This window comes from Lontra canadensis, unplaced genomic scaffold, assembly GCF_010015895.1.
Source record: "Lontra canadensis isolate GAN:19392208 unplaced genomic scaffold, GSC_riverotter_1.0 scaffold24, whole genome shotgun sequence".
Taxonomy (NCBI): Eukaryota; Metazoa; Chordata; class Mammalia; order Carnivora; family Mustelidae; genus Lontra; species Lontra canadensis.
In genome coordinates, this window is record NW_022631018.1 from 19390137 (window position 1) to 19410877 (window position 20741).

Consider the following 20741-nt stretch of genomic DNA (forward strand, 5'->3'; position numbering starts at 1 on the left):
TGAGCGAATTTTTCTGGTTTGGGGGTGGGGGATTGTTTTTAAATGTGTGTGTGTGTGTGTGTGTGTGTGTGTGTGTTTAAGAACTGAGGTCAATTTAGGTCCCAGGCCATTTGGTAAAGATTCCTGAAGCCCATTCTTCAAATGCAGTCAGCACAGAGGCTGGTTCTGGTTCTCACATGTGGGCCCAGTGTCCATTTAGCCAGGGTCCTGGGATTCCACAAGCCCACTGTATCCTAAAGAATGGAAGAGACCCTTTTTATAGGAGCCCTCCTTAAGCTGGATGTGGAGCATTTGTGCCTATAAATACAATATTTGCAAGCCTAGAGTTTTCCTCTGTCTCCCTCACATTGCTGACACGTGGACCAAGACAGAGCTGAAGGTAGACATTCTCAAACCAAAGTAACCAAAGAACAAAATGCAAGCATGTGATTTAGATATGAGTGAGCAAAGATCAGATGAGTATCCGGTAATTACACAGGGCACTACACGACGGGGGCGAGACAAGGCACGTGTCCTGTCCTGGGGAGTTGTAGTCACTAATCACTTGCCATTTTCCCATTACGTCACCGTCTCCTGTCATCTACCACTTAACTGACAGAGGTAAGGACAGGAGGGTGAGCTCCATTTCTCTCCTGTATTCACAATAGGTTGAACTCACAAGAGACCTCCGGGAGCCATCTCCAGCCCCCTGCCCTGAGGAAGAGCTGAAATAATTTGCAAGAAAACCCAAATCTTAGAAACTGAAGGATGTTGTCTACCACAACACAGTTACAAATCGTAAAAAAAACCTGACACTCAACATGTTCCATTTTAATCAGTTAACTTTTACAGTCACGGAAATTTAACCACTTGTCTTTAGGAAAAGTGAGTGAGAAGACAGTGGCAGGAGCTAGAATTCGAACAACTCTCAAGAAAGCAAAAGTGAGTCACCTTTTTGGTGACAGGAGGAAATTAGGCTAATCTGTCAGAAACTGGCTTGGTTAACTTGTTTTCTCTTTGTGAGTCCGGAAGGTGATGAGCTCCGACCACTCATTCATTGCCTCATTGTCTTGCCCACTGGCTCTTTTCTGGGCAAGGAGGAGAGTCGTGTCTCCTGCATGGTTGCGTAGGTGTCCGCCAGCAGTCCGTGGAAGACAGCTGTCCTGGGGCCCAGAATGGGCAGTCTGTAGTGGACACTCTCTGCAGGACAGTGCAAGGAGGAGGAAAAACAAGCGCTTCTTAGAATATATTTTTAAAGACACTCAAAATATTTAAAGGTCACCAAAGACTTATTTTTGACCTTATAAAACAGATTCAAAATTCACATAAGAATTCCTTTTAATAGAACCATCTTATCCTGCAGAAGATTTAAGGTCCTAAAAATCTTATCAAAGAGGTCAGAAAAGAGTACCTTGAAACAAAATTCAAGTATTAGGAGTTATTGTCAATTAAATAAAAAGTGAATATAAGATGTATCTGGAGTTATAATGTGCATTAAAGGGAAAAGAAGATTCTATTCTTAGGATGGGGTAACTGGGTAATGGACGTTAAGAAAGGCATATGATGTAATGGGCATTGGGTGTTACATAAGACTGATGAATCACAGACCTGTACCTCTGAAACCAATAATACATTATTTGTTAACTGATTGAATTAAAATTTTAAAAAATAAATATTAAAAAAAGAAGACTTTTCAGGGACACATACACAGTTCTATCTTCAAAAACCGAACATGATCTTAACAAAAAGTCTACAATAGCACTTGCATTTCAAAAGGAACCTTCATTTTATGAAATAATGTAAACTAGGGTTCTTTAAAATCCTCATCCTCCTGACCTCTTCTTAAAATCTGATTTTATTTACAAAAATGTTGGTGAATATTCAGCTTTCCCAGAAGACACATTGCTTAAAGGATAACGTCTTTCTGTTGGAAGTCCCTGAATGGAAGGGAACTGGAGTCCCGAATTCTCTGGAAAAGCTCCTCACTCCAGCTGAATGAGAGCTAAGATATGTTGCAAGACCACAGACCTAGGACCTGGTTTGGTCTTATCACTGTAATGAAGAGGAAACAGAGGTCCAGGGTCACAGGCACTGATGGACTGAGGACCAGAACCCAGATCTCCTTAATCCTAGCCCGGTGATCTTTGAACCATGTCACACCAACATGCCCGTGGCAGGCCAGAGCAGGTTGTTCACGTCTCTCCTGATGTTTATGGACAACCGGAGCCTGTACGTGTCATGGTATTCTGGACTCAACGCCAGAGTCAAGATAAATGGATCCAGAAGAAATCCCCATAACTTCTGGAGATAGGCTCTTTCTGTTTACTTAGTTCTCACTAATAATTACTGATAATATACAAGGGTTATCCAAATCCAGAAACATGCTAGAAGTCACTGTGTGATCAAGGAGAGGAGTTAGACAACGACCCGCAGTTACGTTCACTGGGATGAGTCAGCCATTTGGTCTTTGTAGCATGTCCACAGGTGGGTGGCAGTTTCAGCAGTTTTTCTGGGTTGATCAAAGGTGAAGGCTGCTCGTACTGAGAGTCTGGCTCTCAGGGGCAGGGCAGGAGCAGCACGGGGTGGGCGGTAGGAGAGGGAGGCAGACAGCAGAAGGTTTCTCTGGCTTCAGAGGTGGGAACCCAGAGGCCCAGACAGTTTAAACAACTTGGCCAGTCCTGTGCAGCAAGACTCGGATCTGAACCCAGGTCTCCTTGCCTCTAGACTAGTGTTTTTACCTCCTCTCAGAGGGCACCAACGGGAGCAAAGCTCAGCTCAGAAATGTCACAGCTGGCATGGACAGTAGATCTACCCAGCTTCAGCTCCTAGCCAGCTCCTTCAGCACTCTCCCTGAAGTCCTGCCTCTAAGATAGCCGCCCTTGGATGGACTCTGTGGGCCAGAGTCACAATATGTCCAAGAACATCATGTGCTGACCTTATGTACACAAAGTCTAGCTCTTATATTGGTGACTGAACGACACTCTTATGGTTAATAAATCGATGAAAGGCAACTTATCGCATTGCCCTTAGAATCACAAAATAAACATTCTTGCTGAGGGAAAGGCATGTGTGTGTGTGTGTGTGTGTGTGTGTGTGTGTGTGTGTGTATTCTACTCCTTTGCAAGGCAGTCCTGAAAAACTCTATGTTTGAGGAAAACTCAGAATGAGTGTGTGACCAGAAATGAGAACACTGAAACCAAGCGCCCATGCCTGTCCCTCAATGTTCCCGTGCCTTCCAGAGAGTGAGGTGGTCACAGACCAGCAAATGGTGGAGGGGGAGCTTTTCTTGGATGGATGTTCCTAGCTCTTGGCTCTTTAGTTCATTTTGGCTAAATGAGATCCATGAGCTAGGCCAATGTTTCCGGACACCTAACAAGGGAATGGCTGGGACTGGCAGTCTTTCACTCCACTCTGCTCGTGTGAATATCTCCAAACTGACTACCCAAGCCTGTGGTCTGCGCTTTTAGCCTCCCTTCAAGATATCCCTTCTATTTTCAAATCTCCTCCCTGGATGCCTTCTTGGGCAATTCTGGCTAGCTCCCCTGCAGAAGGAGCTTAGACTTTCCCATTTGTATAAAGCAAATAAGGGATCTCGATTTTCCTTATTGTGCATATCAAATGAGAGAAAAGTTGGAGGTGGCCTCAGTCAATATGGGAGCAAATGAGAAGATGGAAAAGCTTACTAACATGACAGCCTCTACTGCACTAAACCCTTGAGCTGCCCCCAAAGAATGACCTGCACCCACCTTCACCAGCTCAGTGTTGACGTCTCTTGAGAGATGAGACATAGGTCGATGCTGAAGCCGGAACTGAAGCCGCTATCCTTTTGTCTATTAATAGCAACCTAAGAATAGCACTGGGCAGCTGCCAGAAGGCAGGTGGTTTAGGAAGCCTGTGGGGTGGAGGTTCAGGGCTTTGGAGAGGCCATTCCAAGGGTGTGGGGATGCAGTTCCTTTCCCAATTAAACTGCCTGTAAGGGAATTACCTACTTTGACCCTCATTTCCATGAAAACTCTTCAGCAAGTAGATTATGGGGCTCTTTAGAAAGAATGGGAAGATTCCCTGTTGCCTGGAGAAGACGTGGGAAGGAACAAGGCACCGATGAAGGTCATTGAGGCCTGGGGAGGGGACAGGAGGGGCTGGCCTGAAGCGGGGGCTGGGGAGCAATCAAAACAGGCCTTAAGCAGTATGTGAGAAGAGAAAGAGGCAGACAGAGGGAACCCGTTCGGAAAATTGAGAAACCATCTTAGGGATTAAACTTTTCATCCTACTACTTGGGGGGTAGGATATCCCCCTGCTACAAGTACTCTAAAAGAACACAAACCTGTTGAGATGTCATTATGGGAATGTTTGGCTACAGTCTGGGCTTTTGGTGGATGAAGATTCATCATTCTGTTTGGAAGAAGCAAGAAAACACATCAGTTATGTGGCTAAGACTTGGTGGAAAGGAATGTGTCTCTATGTATTTGAAAACGCAGATGCTCTCTTGAAACCAGCACCTGTTAACCTGGTGCTCAGACCAGTCGGCTACAGTATAAGATGATGGGGCCAGAGACCACCACATCTCAAGCTCTTTTAAGGATTGTGATAAAAACTTCATTGGAAAAAATATTTTATTCATTGTCAGATCATGTATGGTCTAAAAACAGAAGGAATCAAGAATCCAGTTTCCAGAAAAAAAAAAAAAAATGAACAACTCTTCCAGATCACTAATCTACCCTTCAAGTGCAAAACAGAGTATTTTGGTGAGAACCTTTTTATTATTTCTTTTCTTTTTTTTTTTTTGTCTTAAAATCTCTTCTTTTATTCCCATCAATGTTATTCGGTAAGACTGGTTTTTCCACTGCTGAGTGTTATTAAAGCAAGACAGGAACCATTTAGAAATACTTAGTTGTCAATCCAACTTTAAATAAATTTTTAAAATATTTACTTATGTAAGTAATCTCTATACCCAACATGGAGCTTAAACTCACGACCCTGGGGCGCCTGGGTGGCTCAGTGGGTTAAAGCCTCTGCCTTCGACTCAGGTCATGATCCCAGGGTCCTGGGATTGAGCCCCGCATGGGGCTCTCTGCTCAGCGGGCAGCCTGCTTCCCTCTGTCTCTGCCTGCCTCCCTGCCTGCTTGTGATCTCTGTCTGTCAAATAAATAAATAAAGTCTTTAAAAAAAAAACAAACTCATTTTTCCAACTGAGCCAGCCAGGCGCCCCTAAATCAATTTTTATAAAGAATATTTTTATTTATTTAGTTAGTTCATTTTTATTTTAATCATCCAGTGCTCATCACAAATCTACTCCTTAATCCCATCACTTACTTCACCTTCCAATTTTAAAGAAAATGTCTTGATGACATTTATTTCTCCTGGTGGCAACGGCTGTGGAAATGACCCTTGACCAAAATGATATGAGTCCAAACCATTTCTACATTAAATTGCTTAAGTTCTAAAGACTGACATATCTGTAAACTTTGGTGAGATCTGCATTCAGTTCATTGTCTCCATTTCTACCAAGGTTTTCCAAGATTATTTTTATTTTGCTACCAAAAATATGGCCCATCTGGCCAGTTTATTTTACTCAGTTGCCATTGGAAGAATCAGTGGGACTAAGGAAAAGAAAAATTCTTTCTATTACCCATGTTGAACAAAGAGGAAGGTGTCTAAGACTGAGTAATTTAAGATTTGTTTGCACTACAATTCAATAAACATATATCTCCCCACTCATATTTCCTCTCTCTGTCTCCCCCCTCCCTTCCTTCTTTCCTTCATTCCTTCCATTCAACAAACATCATTTAACTTCTACAATGGTTGCAATTAAAGTCACTGTAAAAACTCTTATTTCAGTAAGGACAATTCTACCTCCCCATATATGTAGTGAGACTCAAAAACCATAAGAACAGATTTTATAAGCTACAAACAGAACCAGGACCCTCCTTTATAGTCACACTAGCTAAATCTCAAACAGAAGTGGTCTGTTTTCCTTCATTACATTGAAAAAAAAAAAAGAATCATCTAATGATACTTCAGGTTGGTGTAGACGTGATTTTAGTTTTGGTTCAATCCTTAGTCTAGCTCAAGGAATAAGAGTTACTTGTTTAATAACAGGTAATGATTCTGGAATTTGGGACTTTATTTAAAATACCAGACTTGCAAGATAAATGAACTGGGGCAACAAATCTCAAAAGTTTCTATCACAGAGGAGTGACACTTTTGCTCAGAAATCCCAGACTTTAGATAGTTCTGTTTTCTATTTAAAGTCTATACAGAATATTTATTTGAATTGCTTTTATTATGATCTGACAGGAGCTTTGGAAAAGTTGCAGGTAAATGTTATCAGTGCTGGAGTGTGTTGGGTTGAAAAACACTACCCATTCCTCTTTGACCCTATCTCTCTGAGCCAGGCGCCCAGCACATGGGCTCCCTGCATCTGAGTCTACACTGCAGATGTAGTGGAGCAAATTTCATGAAAGGAATCATAAATCTACTGCTGTGCAACGTAAGGTTACAAAAAGACCTACTGATTTTTCCATATTATTGCTTTCTCTATGAGGAAAAAAAAAGACTGTCATCGGATCACATATAACTTTTTTGGTTAATCCCCGCAAATCCGACCCTGTTTGTATGCCTACATTCCAACCATCTACTGTAAGGCAAGTCTACCTACACTGGTGTCTTATCCGGTGAGACACTGGGTGAGTCTAATGAAGTAAAAGCTTCATTAAAGTCCCTTTTCCCTTTCTGATAGCTAAACATGCGGTGTGGTGGGGGGGGCGGGGACCTGATACCCAACTAAACAAAATTCTGACAGGATTTTATTTTTTATATACTTGATCTTGATAAGAAAGTAGCAAAGGACAACCAGACAAACTGATGGGCTGAGAACAGCTTATGTGTGATGTCCCGTACCTTCTGAATTACATAAGTCATCTACATCTACATGGAAAATTTGTACTCAGTTCTGCCTGAGTTACCAAAGGAACCTCGTATCCTCTTCTTAGTACTGTTTTTGGGAAGATGGAAAGGCAGAGGATACTTTCTACCATAATTTCAATAGTTGTTCAAGCAAAAAGGTGAAAACAACTTTTCTGGTCTAATTCTTTGGTTTAACCAGGAAATGAATTCAGCGGAGAAGCCCATTCCCTAAGTATTCCCTGAATATTCTACTTATGTTTTTCAATCCACTGTCCTGTGTCCCCAAACTGATATAAACAATTAAAATAATGTCCTGATTTAAATGTTAAACTTACCTATGACTCATAAAATTCTCAAAGGATGGTTTCAGATTATGAGGGATTATCACAGTTCTTGGTTGTACCTGAGAAAGAAAGTCTCATTTAGAACACTGCCCAAAACTATTCCAATTTAAATAATAATGCACCACCTTAACAAACACAAGTTGTATTTAATGTTGGAATCACTCTATATTCTTTTGTGATATGAATGAACCAGAGAGGATCACCTGCCCATAAGTCATAGGGTCTATGTTCTTCCCTGGTTATCAGATTTTGAAGTTAGAAACCTCATGATTGGTAAAGCCTCCAATTCTCTTTGTTTAGCTCACCCCCAACATTCTTCAGGTCTCAGATCACCAGTCAGCCTCTCTCGGACACCACTGACTCCTGGACCACTGTTCGGTGGTCCTCTGTCTTACCTTCTCACTGTGCCCTAGGCTTCCTCTACTAGCATATTCCTCAGGTTTTTATTGTATTTACTTGCTTGGTGTCTGTTTTCCCTCATAGACTTTCAGCTGCAAGGGAGCAGAGACCATGTCCCTATTTTTATATTTCCAGGTTCTAACACAGTGCCTGTTCAAGAAATATTTGTTGATCAGATTAGTGAATGAATGAACCCACGTTGAAGCACATTTGATTTTAAATGTGCCCTTCCTAGAGGACTATAATAAATCATATAGTTATAGTATTCCTGATTAAGACACTATTTTCTTGAACTTTTCCAGATTTATTAGTGTCACTAAATATTGGTTTTCTTTTGGAGCTTAGGCTTTCACTAACCTACCCCACCCCCCGGCCATTTCTCAAAAGATCTCGTAGTCATGACAATGAAAAGATAATCACGGGATGAGGTGCAGGTGTTCAACTGGGCTATTCATGGAGGGGCTTGTGATTTAAATGTACAACACAACAAGCCTGCAAGTTACTGTGGGTTAAGGGCCTTCGGAGGTGCTTGAAAATAGAGAAGAACCTGAACATCAGATCTATAGAAATGCCAATCACTTATGTTATTTAATCAGATTGTTGTAACTCATTAGCTGAGGAGAAGCAGCTGGGGGAGGAGGGAATGATCTGGTAACAGGAGCACCTGGGAGACGTGAGGGCAGCAAAGTCTTTGGTGAGAACCTGGGTAGAGGTTTCTAGATATATAAAAGGGACAAGAATGAAGGAGTCACACTGCCTTTTTAAATTTTCTTCTGAAGTTGGCTCTGTTGCCAAGAAAGATGGAGGAAACCCTACCTTCTCCTGATTAGCATGACCCCTTTTCAAAAACCCCTAAATCCAGCCAGTGCTATTGTAGGCATGAGTGGGCCATCGGGGCCTGCCCCAGAACAAAGCTACCGAAGACAGCATTTTTGTCCCTGAGAAGACGTGTGTCGTGTGGGCAACTCCTATTCAGTCTTAAAAACTATGCATCATCTTCTGGGAAAGACTTCCCTGAATCCTACTCTCCATGCTTTTCCCTGATACCTGCTTTCCTACTTTCCATTTCCCATCCTACCAGGTCTCTCTCTCTTCTGTTCATCAGTTTATTATCATTATTTGTTCACCCACTGGCTCCTTAAAGGTAGGGCTTATGTCTAATTCTTTTGTTTACTTTTTTTCCTTTGTAGCTGAGCTATTACCTAAGTACCTGGCCCGTGGTAGGCAGTCAATAAATACTCATTGAAATGAACTCAGTTACGTAAATAGACTTCTGAAACCAGTGAACATACGTATGTTAAAGAATGGGTCCCTACAGTATATCCAGTCTGACATCCTACTTTGAAGGGGCTTGAAAGTGTGTGTTGGAGAGCAATGCACGTAACAGAAGGACTATGAAATAGATATTTTAAGGGGAAGATGAGCTGTTTGGAGCAGACATGTAATAAGAGATAATTTACATAAAACTAAGGTGGCTATCCCTGGTGACTCACAGCCATAACTTTCACTAGGTAATTTCTTCTACACTAAATAACTGAACTCCTGGCCCAGGGTACTCAGACCCAGGAGTATCAGTGGTCAGACAAGCCAAGTCCTATTAGGATTTTTATTTTTCTGATATTCATCTATTTTATGCTTTTATTTTTCTTCAATATTTATTTATTTGAGCAACAGACAGACAGCAAGAAAGAGCACTAGTTGGGGGGAAGAGAGAGGGAGAATCAGGCTCCCCGCTGAGCAGGAAGGCTCATTCAGGGCTCCATCCCAGGACCCCGGGATCATGACCTGAGCTAAGGCAGATACTTAACTGACTGAGCCTCCCAGGTGCCCCATCTATGCTTTTATTTTTTTAAAAAAATATTTTCCTAGTGCTAATCTTTTTTTTTAAATTCAGACACCGTAAGGTTCACTATCTCCATGTACAACTCAGTGGATTTTAGTAGCATCACAAAGTTGTGCAACAATCACCACTATCTACTTCCAGAAGATTTTCAACAGCCCAGAAAGAAACTCTGTCCTCATTAGCACTCATTTTCGTTCATTCATTCCCCAAGTCCTTGGCAACCGCTGTCTGTTTTCTGTTTCTACAGATGTGCCTGTTCTGGACACTTCATATAAATGAAATTGATATAACTCATGGCCTTTACTGTCTGGTTTCTTTTACGAAACAAAATGTTTTCAAGGTTTATCTAGCTTGCAGCATATAGACGTACTTTCTTTTTTCCTGGCTGAATAAATTCCCCTGTATAGATCACATTTTGTTTCTGCATTCATCAGCTGATGGACCTTTGGGGTGTTTTCACTTTTTGGCTATGATGAATAATGTTGCTAAGAACATTCTTGTACAAGTTTGTGTACAGACATATGTTTTGAGTTCTCTTGGGTATAGATCTAGGCTGGAAATGCTGGGTCATATGTTGACTGGATGTCATTCCAACCAGCAATGTATGGGGGTTCTGGTTATCCATATCCTCGCCAACACTCATATTGTCCACTTTCTATTATGGGCGGTCTCATGGGTGTAAAATAATATCTCATTATGGTTTCAGTTGCATTTCCTTAATTGTTAATGATGTTGAACATCTTTTTGTGTGTTTATTGGCCATTTGTATATCTTCTTTGGAGAAATGTTTATTCAAATATTTTGTCCACCTTGAAGTTGGGATGTTTCGTTTTTTATTGTTGAGTTATAAACTTTTTTTTGTTTTTGTTTGTTTGTTTGTTTAAGATTTTATTTATTTATTTGATAGAAATCACAAGTAGGCAGAGAGGCAGGCAGAGACAGGCAGGAAGCAGGCTCCCCGCTCTGCACAGAGCCCAATGCAGGGCTTGATCCCAGGACCCCCGAGATCACAACCTGAGCCAAAGCCAGAGGCTTTAACCCACTGAGCCACCCAGGCACCCCTGAGTTATAAACTTTTTAAAAATATATTTTGGATTCTAGTCCCTTTTCAGATACATGATTGGCAAACATTTTCTCCCATTCTGTGGGTTGTCTTTTCGTGTTCCTGATGCTGTTCTTTGCAACAAAAAAGTTTTTAATTTTGATGAAAGCGAATTTAGGTAGTTTTTGTTGTTTGTGCTTTTGGTGTCATATCTAAGAAACCATTCCTTATTCAAGGTCATGAAGATTTACACCCAGATTTCATCTAGGAGTTTGATGTTCTAGCTCTCCCAAGTAGGCCTTTGATCTACGTGTAGTTATTTTTTGTATATGGTGTGAGGGAGGGGCACAACTTCATTCCTTTGCATGTGGATATACAATTGTCTCCGTACCATTTACTGAAAAGACTATTCTTTCCTCATTAAATTGTTTTGACACCTCTGTCAGCAATCAACTGTTCAGGACCTCTTATTCTTATGGAGATTCCATATTATGTGATTAAATTTCATTTCTCCTGTTAAAAAAAGTTTTTTAATTGTTCACAAGTGTAAGGTGCTATTTCTGGACTCACAATTTTATTCCACTGATTTATATGTTTATCTTTGTGCCAGTACCACTAAGTCCTGATTATTGTAGCTTTATAGTAGGTTTTGAAACCAGGAAGGGTGAGTCCTCCAACTTTGCTCTTTGCTTTTGAGATTGTTTAAGCTATACTGTATCTCTTGCATTTCCATATGTATTTTAAGATCTGCATATCAGTTTCTTAAAAAATGCCGTATGAGATTTTGAGAGGTATTGGACTGAGATTAGTCTGGGAGTATTGTCATTTTAAAAACCTGTAAACATGGTTTTTTTCCATTTATTTAGATCTTCTTTAATTTCTTTACATGATGTTGTATAGCTTTTGATGTACATGTCTTGCATTTATTTTGTTATTTTTATTCCTAAGTATTTTAATTTTTTCATACTATTGTAAATGGAACTGTTTTCTTAATTTCATTTTTGGATTGTTCATTGCTGGTATATAGAAACAGAATTGATTTTTGATGTCGGTCTCATGTCCTGTAAGCCTGCCATACTCATTTATTGGCTTGTCTTTTGTGGGTTTCTTAGGACGTTCTAGGTGTTAAGATTATGCCTTCTGCAAATAGTTTTATGTCTTCCTTTCCAATCTGGTTGTCTTTTATATCTTCTTCTTGTCTTAACTGCCCTAAGCAATGTTAAACCGAAGCAGCAAAACTGGACATCCTGGTCTTGTTTCTGATCTAAGGGGAAAATATCCAGCCTGGAAGATATCCAATATTCATTGAGTACAATGTTAGCTGTGGGTTTTTCATAGATGTGCTTTATCGGGTCAAGGAAGTTCCTTCTATTTTTAGGAGTCTTTTTATATCTTCCCCAGCATCTGCCTTCAGCCCCCTGCTGAGAAAGGAGAGGTCTCAGTGATGAGGGCAGATACGCAGTACCCCAGCCCCAGGAGGAAGCTGAAGGGCTGTTACACATAGTGAAGCAAGGGTATCTACTTCCTCCTCATTTTCTAACCATCTCCAGCTTCTCACCAGGGTCTGCATGCACTGGTCTGACGTTAGTGCTTGAGGGCTTTCTTTTTGGGATCTGCAGTGAATGGTAAAACCACGGTGTGTGGTTCTCCTCCAGTCAGGCGTGGGCGAGGGCAAAGGTCGGAGAAGAGGTCTTGAGAAAAAGAGCAGCTGCTGAAGTCCCAAGCGAGCCAGCCGGCCAAAGCCCGCTTGGGGCCAGGGTCAGTGCATTCTAAATGTGGACACAGTGGTTCCAGGAATAAGACCGGGAGAAATCCCAATCCCGGTTTCCCAGATTCCAGTCAATGCTAATAACGAACGCTGTGACCCTAATTACGAAGAACATGACAGGGACTGTAACGTTCAGGTGCACCTTTGCTCACAGCTTCAGTTAGATTTCCAAATCCCACAGAAAGATTTCGCAAAACTGCCCATCTCTTTCATATCCTAGTGGTCAAAGCCCTTTCGCCATTAACGTCTCAAAGGAGGCTCTCTTGGGTCTCCTGATTTTCTTCTACTCCTCGCCCTTCCTCTTACTGCATGTCAGCCCAGGGTCAAAGGAGAACCACAGGATTGTAGAGACCCTTCCTCAACTCCAACCCTAACCCTAACTGTTTAACTAAATTGGCCTTCAACCCAAGCCTGACTGACCCTAACCCTAATCCTTCAACAGACCCAAGTCCTAACACGGACCTGTAGAACATTCCTCCAGACGCAGGCCTCTTTCTGCAGCAACTGTGACGATGACAGAGCTTTGTCCCTGTTTCCTCCATACCCTTGCTAGCCTCCATCCCCCGGATTGTGCACCACCAGCTACAGACCCCCCACCCCAAGTTGGAAGGTGCTACAGGACCTCTCCTTAGCTTCTACTCTGAGGCGCTGATTGAATTGATGGACCCAAAGATGAAACTGCTTGTCTCGTGACTGTAAGGGTCGAGGCAGGTTGCTTGTACGGGTGTGTGTTGTGCTGTGTTGGGGAAATGTTCCAGGGGAGGGTTCCCCAGCCGCCTGAACCCCTACGGCAGTGGAGTCACTTTAGGATCTCAAAGCAAAGCGGCTCTTCTCGGCTCTACCTCGCTGACTCGCCTACCCTAGTTCATCTTTGGGTTTGTTGAAAATGGAGATGGGTCATCATACTGTGTCAGGTAACGGTGCTCCCAGGACCCACAGGTCCTTATTTGCAGCCTTCCCTGCAGAAAGTGTTGTCTCTCCACTGGGCTCCGGCGGGAGGGGGGCAGTGCTCTACCCTGGGACACCCGCGCTCCTCTCTGCCGTCCCACTGACCTACCATTTTTATCTCTGTGGAGCACAGCTGCTTGTTTCTGATCAGCACGGGGCTACTCTGGAGCCTCCTGGCCTGAGGGGAGAGAGAAACGGAGGAGTTGAGGAAATGGTGCGGGTCCCTGGGGCAGCAAAGAAGGGGGCAGGGCTGGAGGCGTAAGAGCGGTACCAGTTGTGCCCTCCATAAATCCCAGGGAGTCTCTGATCTCAGCCCCATGCCAGGTGGAGGTTGAGGCCAGGCTTGGCTGTAGCTGGGAGGGCCAGAAAGAGTTTGGGCAGGAGTTGGGGGGGATCCACAGACCGATCAGTAGCCTCGGGACCCCTTCATACAGTGGCACGGGTGCAACTGACCCCTCCTCACTCACGCTGACATCAGAGCCGTGAGGTGTGTTCATAGGAAGTGGATAACATGGGGGAGAAGAGGGTCGCGGAACAAACAGTGAGTATGAATTAAAGGCTCCTCCGGCCATTCGACTGTCTGTTGACCTCGGACTACACGCGTGCACACCTGTGGCCTGACCCAGTCCTGCTGCCCTGGGCAGGGGTGGGGAACAGGAAGAGGAGGAATGCGGGTCTGCACCACGGGGAGGGGCTGGGGTGCACTCCCAGGGCGACCTTCAGCCGACTGGTCTGCCGGTGGCTTCACTGTCTGAGACAGCCTTCGGGTGAGGCCCCATTATCGAAGGCATGAGGACCAAGGCTGGGCTGGGGCCACAAAGATGAGTTAAGACATTTTCTGGCCCTAAGGCAGGCCTGGGAGAAACATAAATTCCTTCATTTGCCCATTCATTGGGTGCCGGGGTCCCTGAAACAACACAGACATGGCTTCGACCTCCAGTGGCTCACACCCACCGCCTGAGGACAAGGAAGCATAACGGTGTGGAAGGTGCCGTGACAGAAATATGGGGAGGCCACAGTGAACCTGGAAAAAGCCACAGAGCTCACCTGGACGGGGTGGGGCGGGGCAGAGAGGGAAGGGTCTGAGAAGGGCTCCAGGAGCCGGCCATGCTCGGGTAGGTGTTGGGGCGAACAAGTTGGGGGCAGGGCATTCCACCGCCCAAAAAGCCCTGCCACAGCGTGGGAGGATGACCTAGAAGACCGGCTTCAGGTAACTGAGGCTAGCAGAGAAGGGCCACCGCCCAGTGTGGGGAGTGGGCAGAGAGGCAGAGACTCCTGGGCTTCTGGAAGGTTCCAGCTTCTGCCAGACCTTTCCTGATACCCAGGGTGGGGGGATCTCCCGGGGGGGGGGGCGGGTTGGCTCCTCCTTCCAACCCTCACCTCCGTGAGTTCTGACACTAAGATACATGTCTGAAACTGTGACCAAGGCGGGGTGGGCTAGATATCACAGAAGCAGCAATGAAACTTCTGGGCCTTCGGAAAAGAGAGATGGCGTCCCATGGAAGGGTCAGGAGAGGCTTTGAGAAGGGGCATTTACACTGAGTCTGAAAGGACGCAGAAGGCACAGACAGGTGGAGGCGGCGGTGGGGGCGCCCTGGGGCAGATCCGGTCTTGGTGGTGTCATCAGCAGACGCTTGTCTGTCTTGTAGTGGATTCCTTCCCCCTTTCCGGTTTTCTGGTTTCTACACAAGAATAGGAGTTCATTGCAAATCAAGCAGCGGGTCTGAGAGGCCTCCCAGGTGCATGGCAGGATCTTGCCAGGTTAATGATGGCTGCGGATGTGACTCCCGAGCTGCGTGACCATGATGACCGCCACCACGCGGGGCCTGAAGACGAACGTTTCACGTCGTCCTTGCCAGCCTTGTTAACTCCTCATCAGTTAAAACATGGCGTCGCCGTTACTTTCTCAGTAAGTCTTTGCGCTCGCCCTCTTACCACTCCGCACACCCCTAACCGGATTCGGGCACCTGCCGTTCTGATTCCAATCACAGACTTATGTCGCGTTTTGTTGCATTTTGTCCTGTTGTTGTTCTTCTTCTTTTTTTTTAATGTGTTTGTTCCTCCACCAGCCTGAGAGTTCTTGAAAAGCAAAGACACATCTCGAACATCCTTGCATCCCTGCAGCCCATCAAGAATCTGGCGCACCATAGCTCTTCGAGCAGAGGGGGAGGGGCAGAGAGAGAGGGAGACGCAGACTCCCCGCTGAGGAGCAGGGAGCCCACTCTGGGGCTCAGTCCCAGGACCCGGGGATCATGACCTGAGCCAAAGGCAGACGCTTAACCAACTGTGAGCATTTTAAACTATCCCCTATGACACATACTTTTATGTGTGCAGGGAAGTCGGTGCAGATAATCTGGGATGCCACGTTTTCCAGGCCTCCGCTTCCCCCAACCTCCCCCCACCCGCTGCCTTGCTTTCTTTCCTAGCCCTGGGACCAAAGGGCTTTTCCTTCTGCAGCATGTGCTGCTCACCCTTGGTTTCCTCAAGGCCCCTTCAGCAGCAGCAGCAGGAACGGCAGGAGAAGCGGCTGCTAGTTCAGAGCCTGGGCCCCTGGTTGTATCCTCTGTAGACGCAGCGCCACCAAGAAAAGCAGTTCTGAAATGCTATGGGCTTCTCATTTTCCAAGCAGCTGTCCCCAGGACGGCAGATGGCAGTTGTGATGAGAAAGTGAGAGCAACCTTTTGTAGCCTGGCCGAGGTACCACGCACAGCTCAGCCGGGCCCCAGAAGCCCGAGTCTGCTACTCGCGTGTCGTGACTGGAAACGTCCTAATGTTTGAGGCTAAACTTGCTGAGGTTCATAAGGCCGGCGCATGGCCCAAGTTCTTGGCCTTCTTGAATCTTTGATAAAGAATCAGAGAAACCTATTTCCCTCCTTCTCCCTCCCTCCACCTCTCTCTCTGTCTCGCACACAGACCTCTCCACATAACAAAAACTGAAAATGTGAAAGCACCAGATGGTGATTTTAAAAATAGCCCTCATGAGCGCGCTCAGGAGTGCTGACAAATTTGCCTGCGTCCTCCCTGCCCCTCGACACCTCTGTTCCTTTCCTCCTTTCCACTCCCGCCTTCCATGAGAGACACCCCGCAGGGCCCTTCTAGTTCAGTTCTTTCAATGAACACAACGAGGAAATTGTGACCCAGAAGGGTTGAGAGATTTGGTCCAACCATACATGTATTTAGTTTCAGTGAGCCAGAAACTTCCTTGGTTAAAGGGCCAAAAGAAGATTACCTTTTGTCAGGGAGAAAGTGGATTCTTAGGGTCTGTATGAGGGCATACACCCCTTAGGAAAAAAAGTGATCAGAGAGCTATTTTCAATATTCAAAAAACCCTCCGATAATTACACATTTTCCTGCGGTCTGAAAATACCAGCCATCTCCATTAAAGAATAAAGTGAATACAGTTTTTCAAATACTCGTCGGTTGACTCAGAAACATTTCAGACCCACACAAAGTATTATCAACAGCCATGCGTATGCTGTTAGGACTTCTTACACGTGGGTTGTATTACCATCAGATCAGTGGTAGTAATTATTACCTCTCTTTTAAAATCCTATCTTTAGGGGGCCTGGGTGGCTCAGTCCGTTAAGCGCCTGCCTTCGGCTCAGGTCATGATCCCGGGGACCTGGGATCAAGCCCTGAGTCTCCTTTCCCTCTGCCTGCTGCTCTGCCTACTTGTGCACTCTCTCCACCTCTCTAATATTAAAAAAATAATAATAAAATCCTATCTTTAGTTACAGGTGTCTGGTCCATAGACACGGGAAAAGGCCTGAGGAGTACGCAGGGTAGTTTCTGTGGCGGTCACGGGCTCTCCAAAGCTCATTCAGGGAGACAGAAGAAAGAAAAGGAGTTCTAGGTGGTGAGAAAATTGGGAGTTGCCGTCCTGTGCCTTTTCCCAGCCACGTCTCAGCCCTGCAGCTCGGTGGTAGGCAACGCTCTTCGTCACAGGTCTCTGAAAGCGGCCCAAGTAAGGCTCCCCTCTGGACTCTGACTCATTGGGCTGGAACAACAAACCCGGATCAAAGACAGGAGGGAGGGAGCGGGGGCAGGAGCCGACTCTTGCACAGCGGACCCAACCCTGCAAGTAGGCCCAGGGTCTCCAAGGCAGCCCCCGTGTGGGCCCCACCCTCCAAGCTGCCTGGCTGGGGAACTCTGAGCAAGTCAGCTCTGGGCCTCCCTTCTGCCCTGGTGCCAGTGCCCGGGATTTCAGGGCATCTGGAGGAGTCCACGCCTGCCCCGGGCAGTGAAAGTCGAGCCTGAGAGTTGCAGCTCCACAGGGCCCTTGCCTAAATGGGGGAGGGTTGGGGTTCCACGTCTTTGGGTTCATTTTACATTTTTCTTCTCTGTCAGCCCTGCCTTTCCTCTTCTGTTTCCTTTTTTGTATTCTGTGCCCCTGCCTACCTCTCTGGGTCTCTCTCAGCTTCTGCTTTTTTTTTTTTTTTTTTGCTGTTTATCTTCCTCTCCCTGTCTTTCCGTCTCTGTGCCTGTTTCCTTTCTGTCTCTCTCTCCATCAGTGAACATTGCCCCAGCCAGACACACAGACACCCGCTTCCGCCACAGGACGTCTCCTGGGCAGGGCAGGGGTGCCCCTTGGAACGTGAGTGTTCCAAGTTCTGCCCTCTGACCTGTGACTGGGACAGGGAACGGAGCCAGGTGGCATGACCTTCGCACCAGTCCCAGAGGCCAGGCCGTCTGGTGGCTGCCGTGCTGCCAGAGCCCTTTGGCGGGTCCCTGATTTGGAGGTTACAGGAAGAGATAGAGCGTCCAGGGTCCACAGTGCTTTCCTCTCCCACCAGATACAGCATGGTTTCTTTCCAGAAAGGAGCAGCTGCCAGCCAAGCCTGTGTTTCACTCACAGGGTCCGAGGGGAGGCCTTCGTGGTCCCAGGCAGCTCTGTGCAACTCCGGACACGCAGACCCTGTTAGATACTTGCGATCTTCCTTTAGCTGCCCCGGCCGTCTTAGGTACTTTCCCACCTTGGCCTCTCTTTGCTCAGCCCTGCCTCAAACACTCAGGTGTGGCCACTTCTCCGGGTCATTTCCTCGGGAGGGCTCCTGTGCCACGTAAAACTTACACTAAACACAGGGGGGTGCCTTCCTCCGTTAACCTTACATCAGTTAACTCTCTGGGGCAGCCAAACACCCTAAGACGGCGAAGGTAAAATTTTGCCTTCTCCACACCTCCTTGCCCTTCCAATCTGCAAGGGCCACTGTTTTTCTCACACAGGCGCAGAGAGCGGTAGAGGGAGAGAGGCAGGTGGAGGGCCAGGCCCCGACAGGGGAGGACGAGGGCGAGGAGGTCCCTCCCGCCACCCCCTGCTCTCCCATCCCTCGGGAGTACTGACCCCGGATTCCCAGCGGGTCTCACCCCCCGGGGCCCAGGCTAGGAACGTTGTTGCTCTTGGCTGCTCTCTAGTGGTCACCCGTGAGCATCGCACCATGAAATTCTAAGTTCTGCGGAAGACGGTGCTCCCCGCCCCCCTCCCTGGCCATTGTGCTTTCCCCTCTGGCCTCTTGCCCACTGGGTCGGGGGTCTAGAGTCTTAATGCCTCGCTGCTGCGGCCAGATTCTCTGATGTTTTCAAGCCCTTCCTGCAAGCTCAGGTCGGTGTCTGTGCTTCCCTGGTGCTTACCCCCTCTGTGGAAACACCTGCCAGATTGAATGCGGAAGCCCATTCCTCTGGAACCCTTCCCGGCTGCTCCCTGCCCACCCGTCCTGTCCCTCCCACCCCCTCGCAGGGCGGCTGTGCACCTGTGCAGTCTGTGCACCCATTCATGGAGGTGACATCGGACTCACCCCTCTTCCTATCTATGCTACCCACAGGAGGCCTCCCTAAGCAGGCGCACGATGGCCGGCCGATGGAGGTTCGCAGAGCAGAGCTGTCCCCACGATAGGGCATCCCAACAATGGGCGCTGTGACAAGTGCTTAGCCCTGTGTATTTCTCAGGTGAGAAACCCCTCATCCACCCAGGAGTTCCCTCCCTCTGTCTCCTTGCACTGCTGACTGCACCGGCACCTCTAAGATCGGGAACCCTTGGGGTGCTCCAGTGTAAGGAGTGTCGCCCAAGAACCAGTCACAGTTGATTTCGGAGAGGTGGAGGGGATAGGAGGACGACAACAGGAAATTCCACAGGTGTGGGATCTTGTACGTGAGAGACATAAGGGTCAGAGGCTCCAGGAGCTAGGACTGGCTCCGGACACGCTGAACAGCAGTCCCTGAAGTCCTCTGGGCCTGTCTCTCAAGAGGAATGTGTGTGTTTGTTTTCACTTTTTGATGACTGTGACCTTTGTTCTTAGGGCCAGTGCCCTGGAGCTTGGGTGAGCCTGCGGTGCTCATTTATTTATTTATTTCGTTCAGCTGTCTATGGAAGAGTGATGAGGTTCTAGGCCCAGGGCTCTGCTAAGGAGATAGGAAACGGCTTTGTATGTACACTCAATGTCATACTAGAACCACGGTGGGTGTCTTTTCAATGAAAAAGCAAAAATTGAGTACCTTAGATAAGACATCTGGAACTTGAAACAAAATAGGCAAATTCATATCCTTCTTGGATGAAATCAGAAAAGTGGCCGAGGCATGAGGATATCTGAAGTAATCAAAACAAAGCCAGTTAGAACCACAATCTCTGGTTTGAAGAGCCAAGCCCTTGGCTGGTTCAGAGACACAGGGGTCAAAACAGACAACCCCAAGATGGACCACTCTGGCCTGCAGATTATTTTGAGCTGAAAACCATCAAGGCCCAAAAGACTTGGGAAGAAATGCTGACCTTCCCCTTAACTGCCAAAAGAGTTTAGATAGAGGCCCTGTTCCCGGGAAGGGAGCTATCACCATAGATTATTTACTATTTACTACTAATTTACTATCACCTAGGTAAGGTAGCCCAGGAGGCATTTAGCAAAGTCTGTTGAAATTCATCTCTGGGTCCCACTGTTTCTTGGTGGCCCAGCAAACATTTGTTTACAGAACATTTACTCTTTCCTTTCTTCCTGTGAATTGTTTTCCTTCCCTTTGACTCCCCAACCCCTTCTCCTTACTTAGTTCAGGATGACATATATAGTCATTTGGTATGACTGTCTTTGGAATCTCACATGGGTTCCTGTATGTACAAAGTTAAATTTGATCTTCCCTTATTAATGTGTCTCAGGTCGATCTGATTCTCAGACCAGCCAGAAGAAACTTGAAGGTCGGAAGAAAGTTTCTCCTTGCCAACAGATAACCCAGGGGACACCCAGGGAGTTGTTTCTCACCCCAGTCCTGAAGGGCACAGACCATTTGGCAGCTTCCAAAGGATGGCTTTGCCCTCGTACGTCACTCTAGCTTCTCTGTCCTTTTGTTTTGAACTAACCAATGAAGTGTCAGAGACAGTGTACAAAGGCAGGGAAAAGTTGTTCGTTAAGAGCAGATGTGTAATGGGTGAAATGCAACCAGATCTCCTTGGAAGTGCTGTGTGTGTAGAAGTTGTTCATTTTTAATAAGCGCAGGGTTCTTCCATGCCGGGAGTCTGTGTCCTTGGGCACT

General features: G+C 46.2%; 1 protein-coding gene across 1 annotated transcript in view; it reads right to left on the reverse strand.

The window, feature by feature from the left end:
* Positions 1-789: 789 nt before the first annotated feature.
* The window catches only part of CUNH1orf105 (chromosome unknown C1orf105 homolog), a 35214-nt gene continuing 15262 nt past the window's right edge, over positions 790-20741 (reverse strand). Inside the window, exons 3-7 of the mRNA XM_032862985.1 lie at positions 19719-19809; positions 13339-13407; positions 7221-7288; positions 4304-4371; positions 790-1179 (exon numbers count right to left, since the gene is read on the reverse strand). Of these exons, the coding sequence (XP_032718876.1) occupies positions 1034-1179; positions 4304-4371; positions 7221-7288; positions 13339-13407; positions 19719-19809 (442 nt within the window). The 3' untranslated portion in view covers positions 790-1033. The remainder of the gene's footprint in view (positions 1180-4303; positions 4372-7220; positions 7289-13338; positions 13408-19718; positions 19810-20741) is intronic.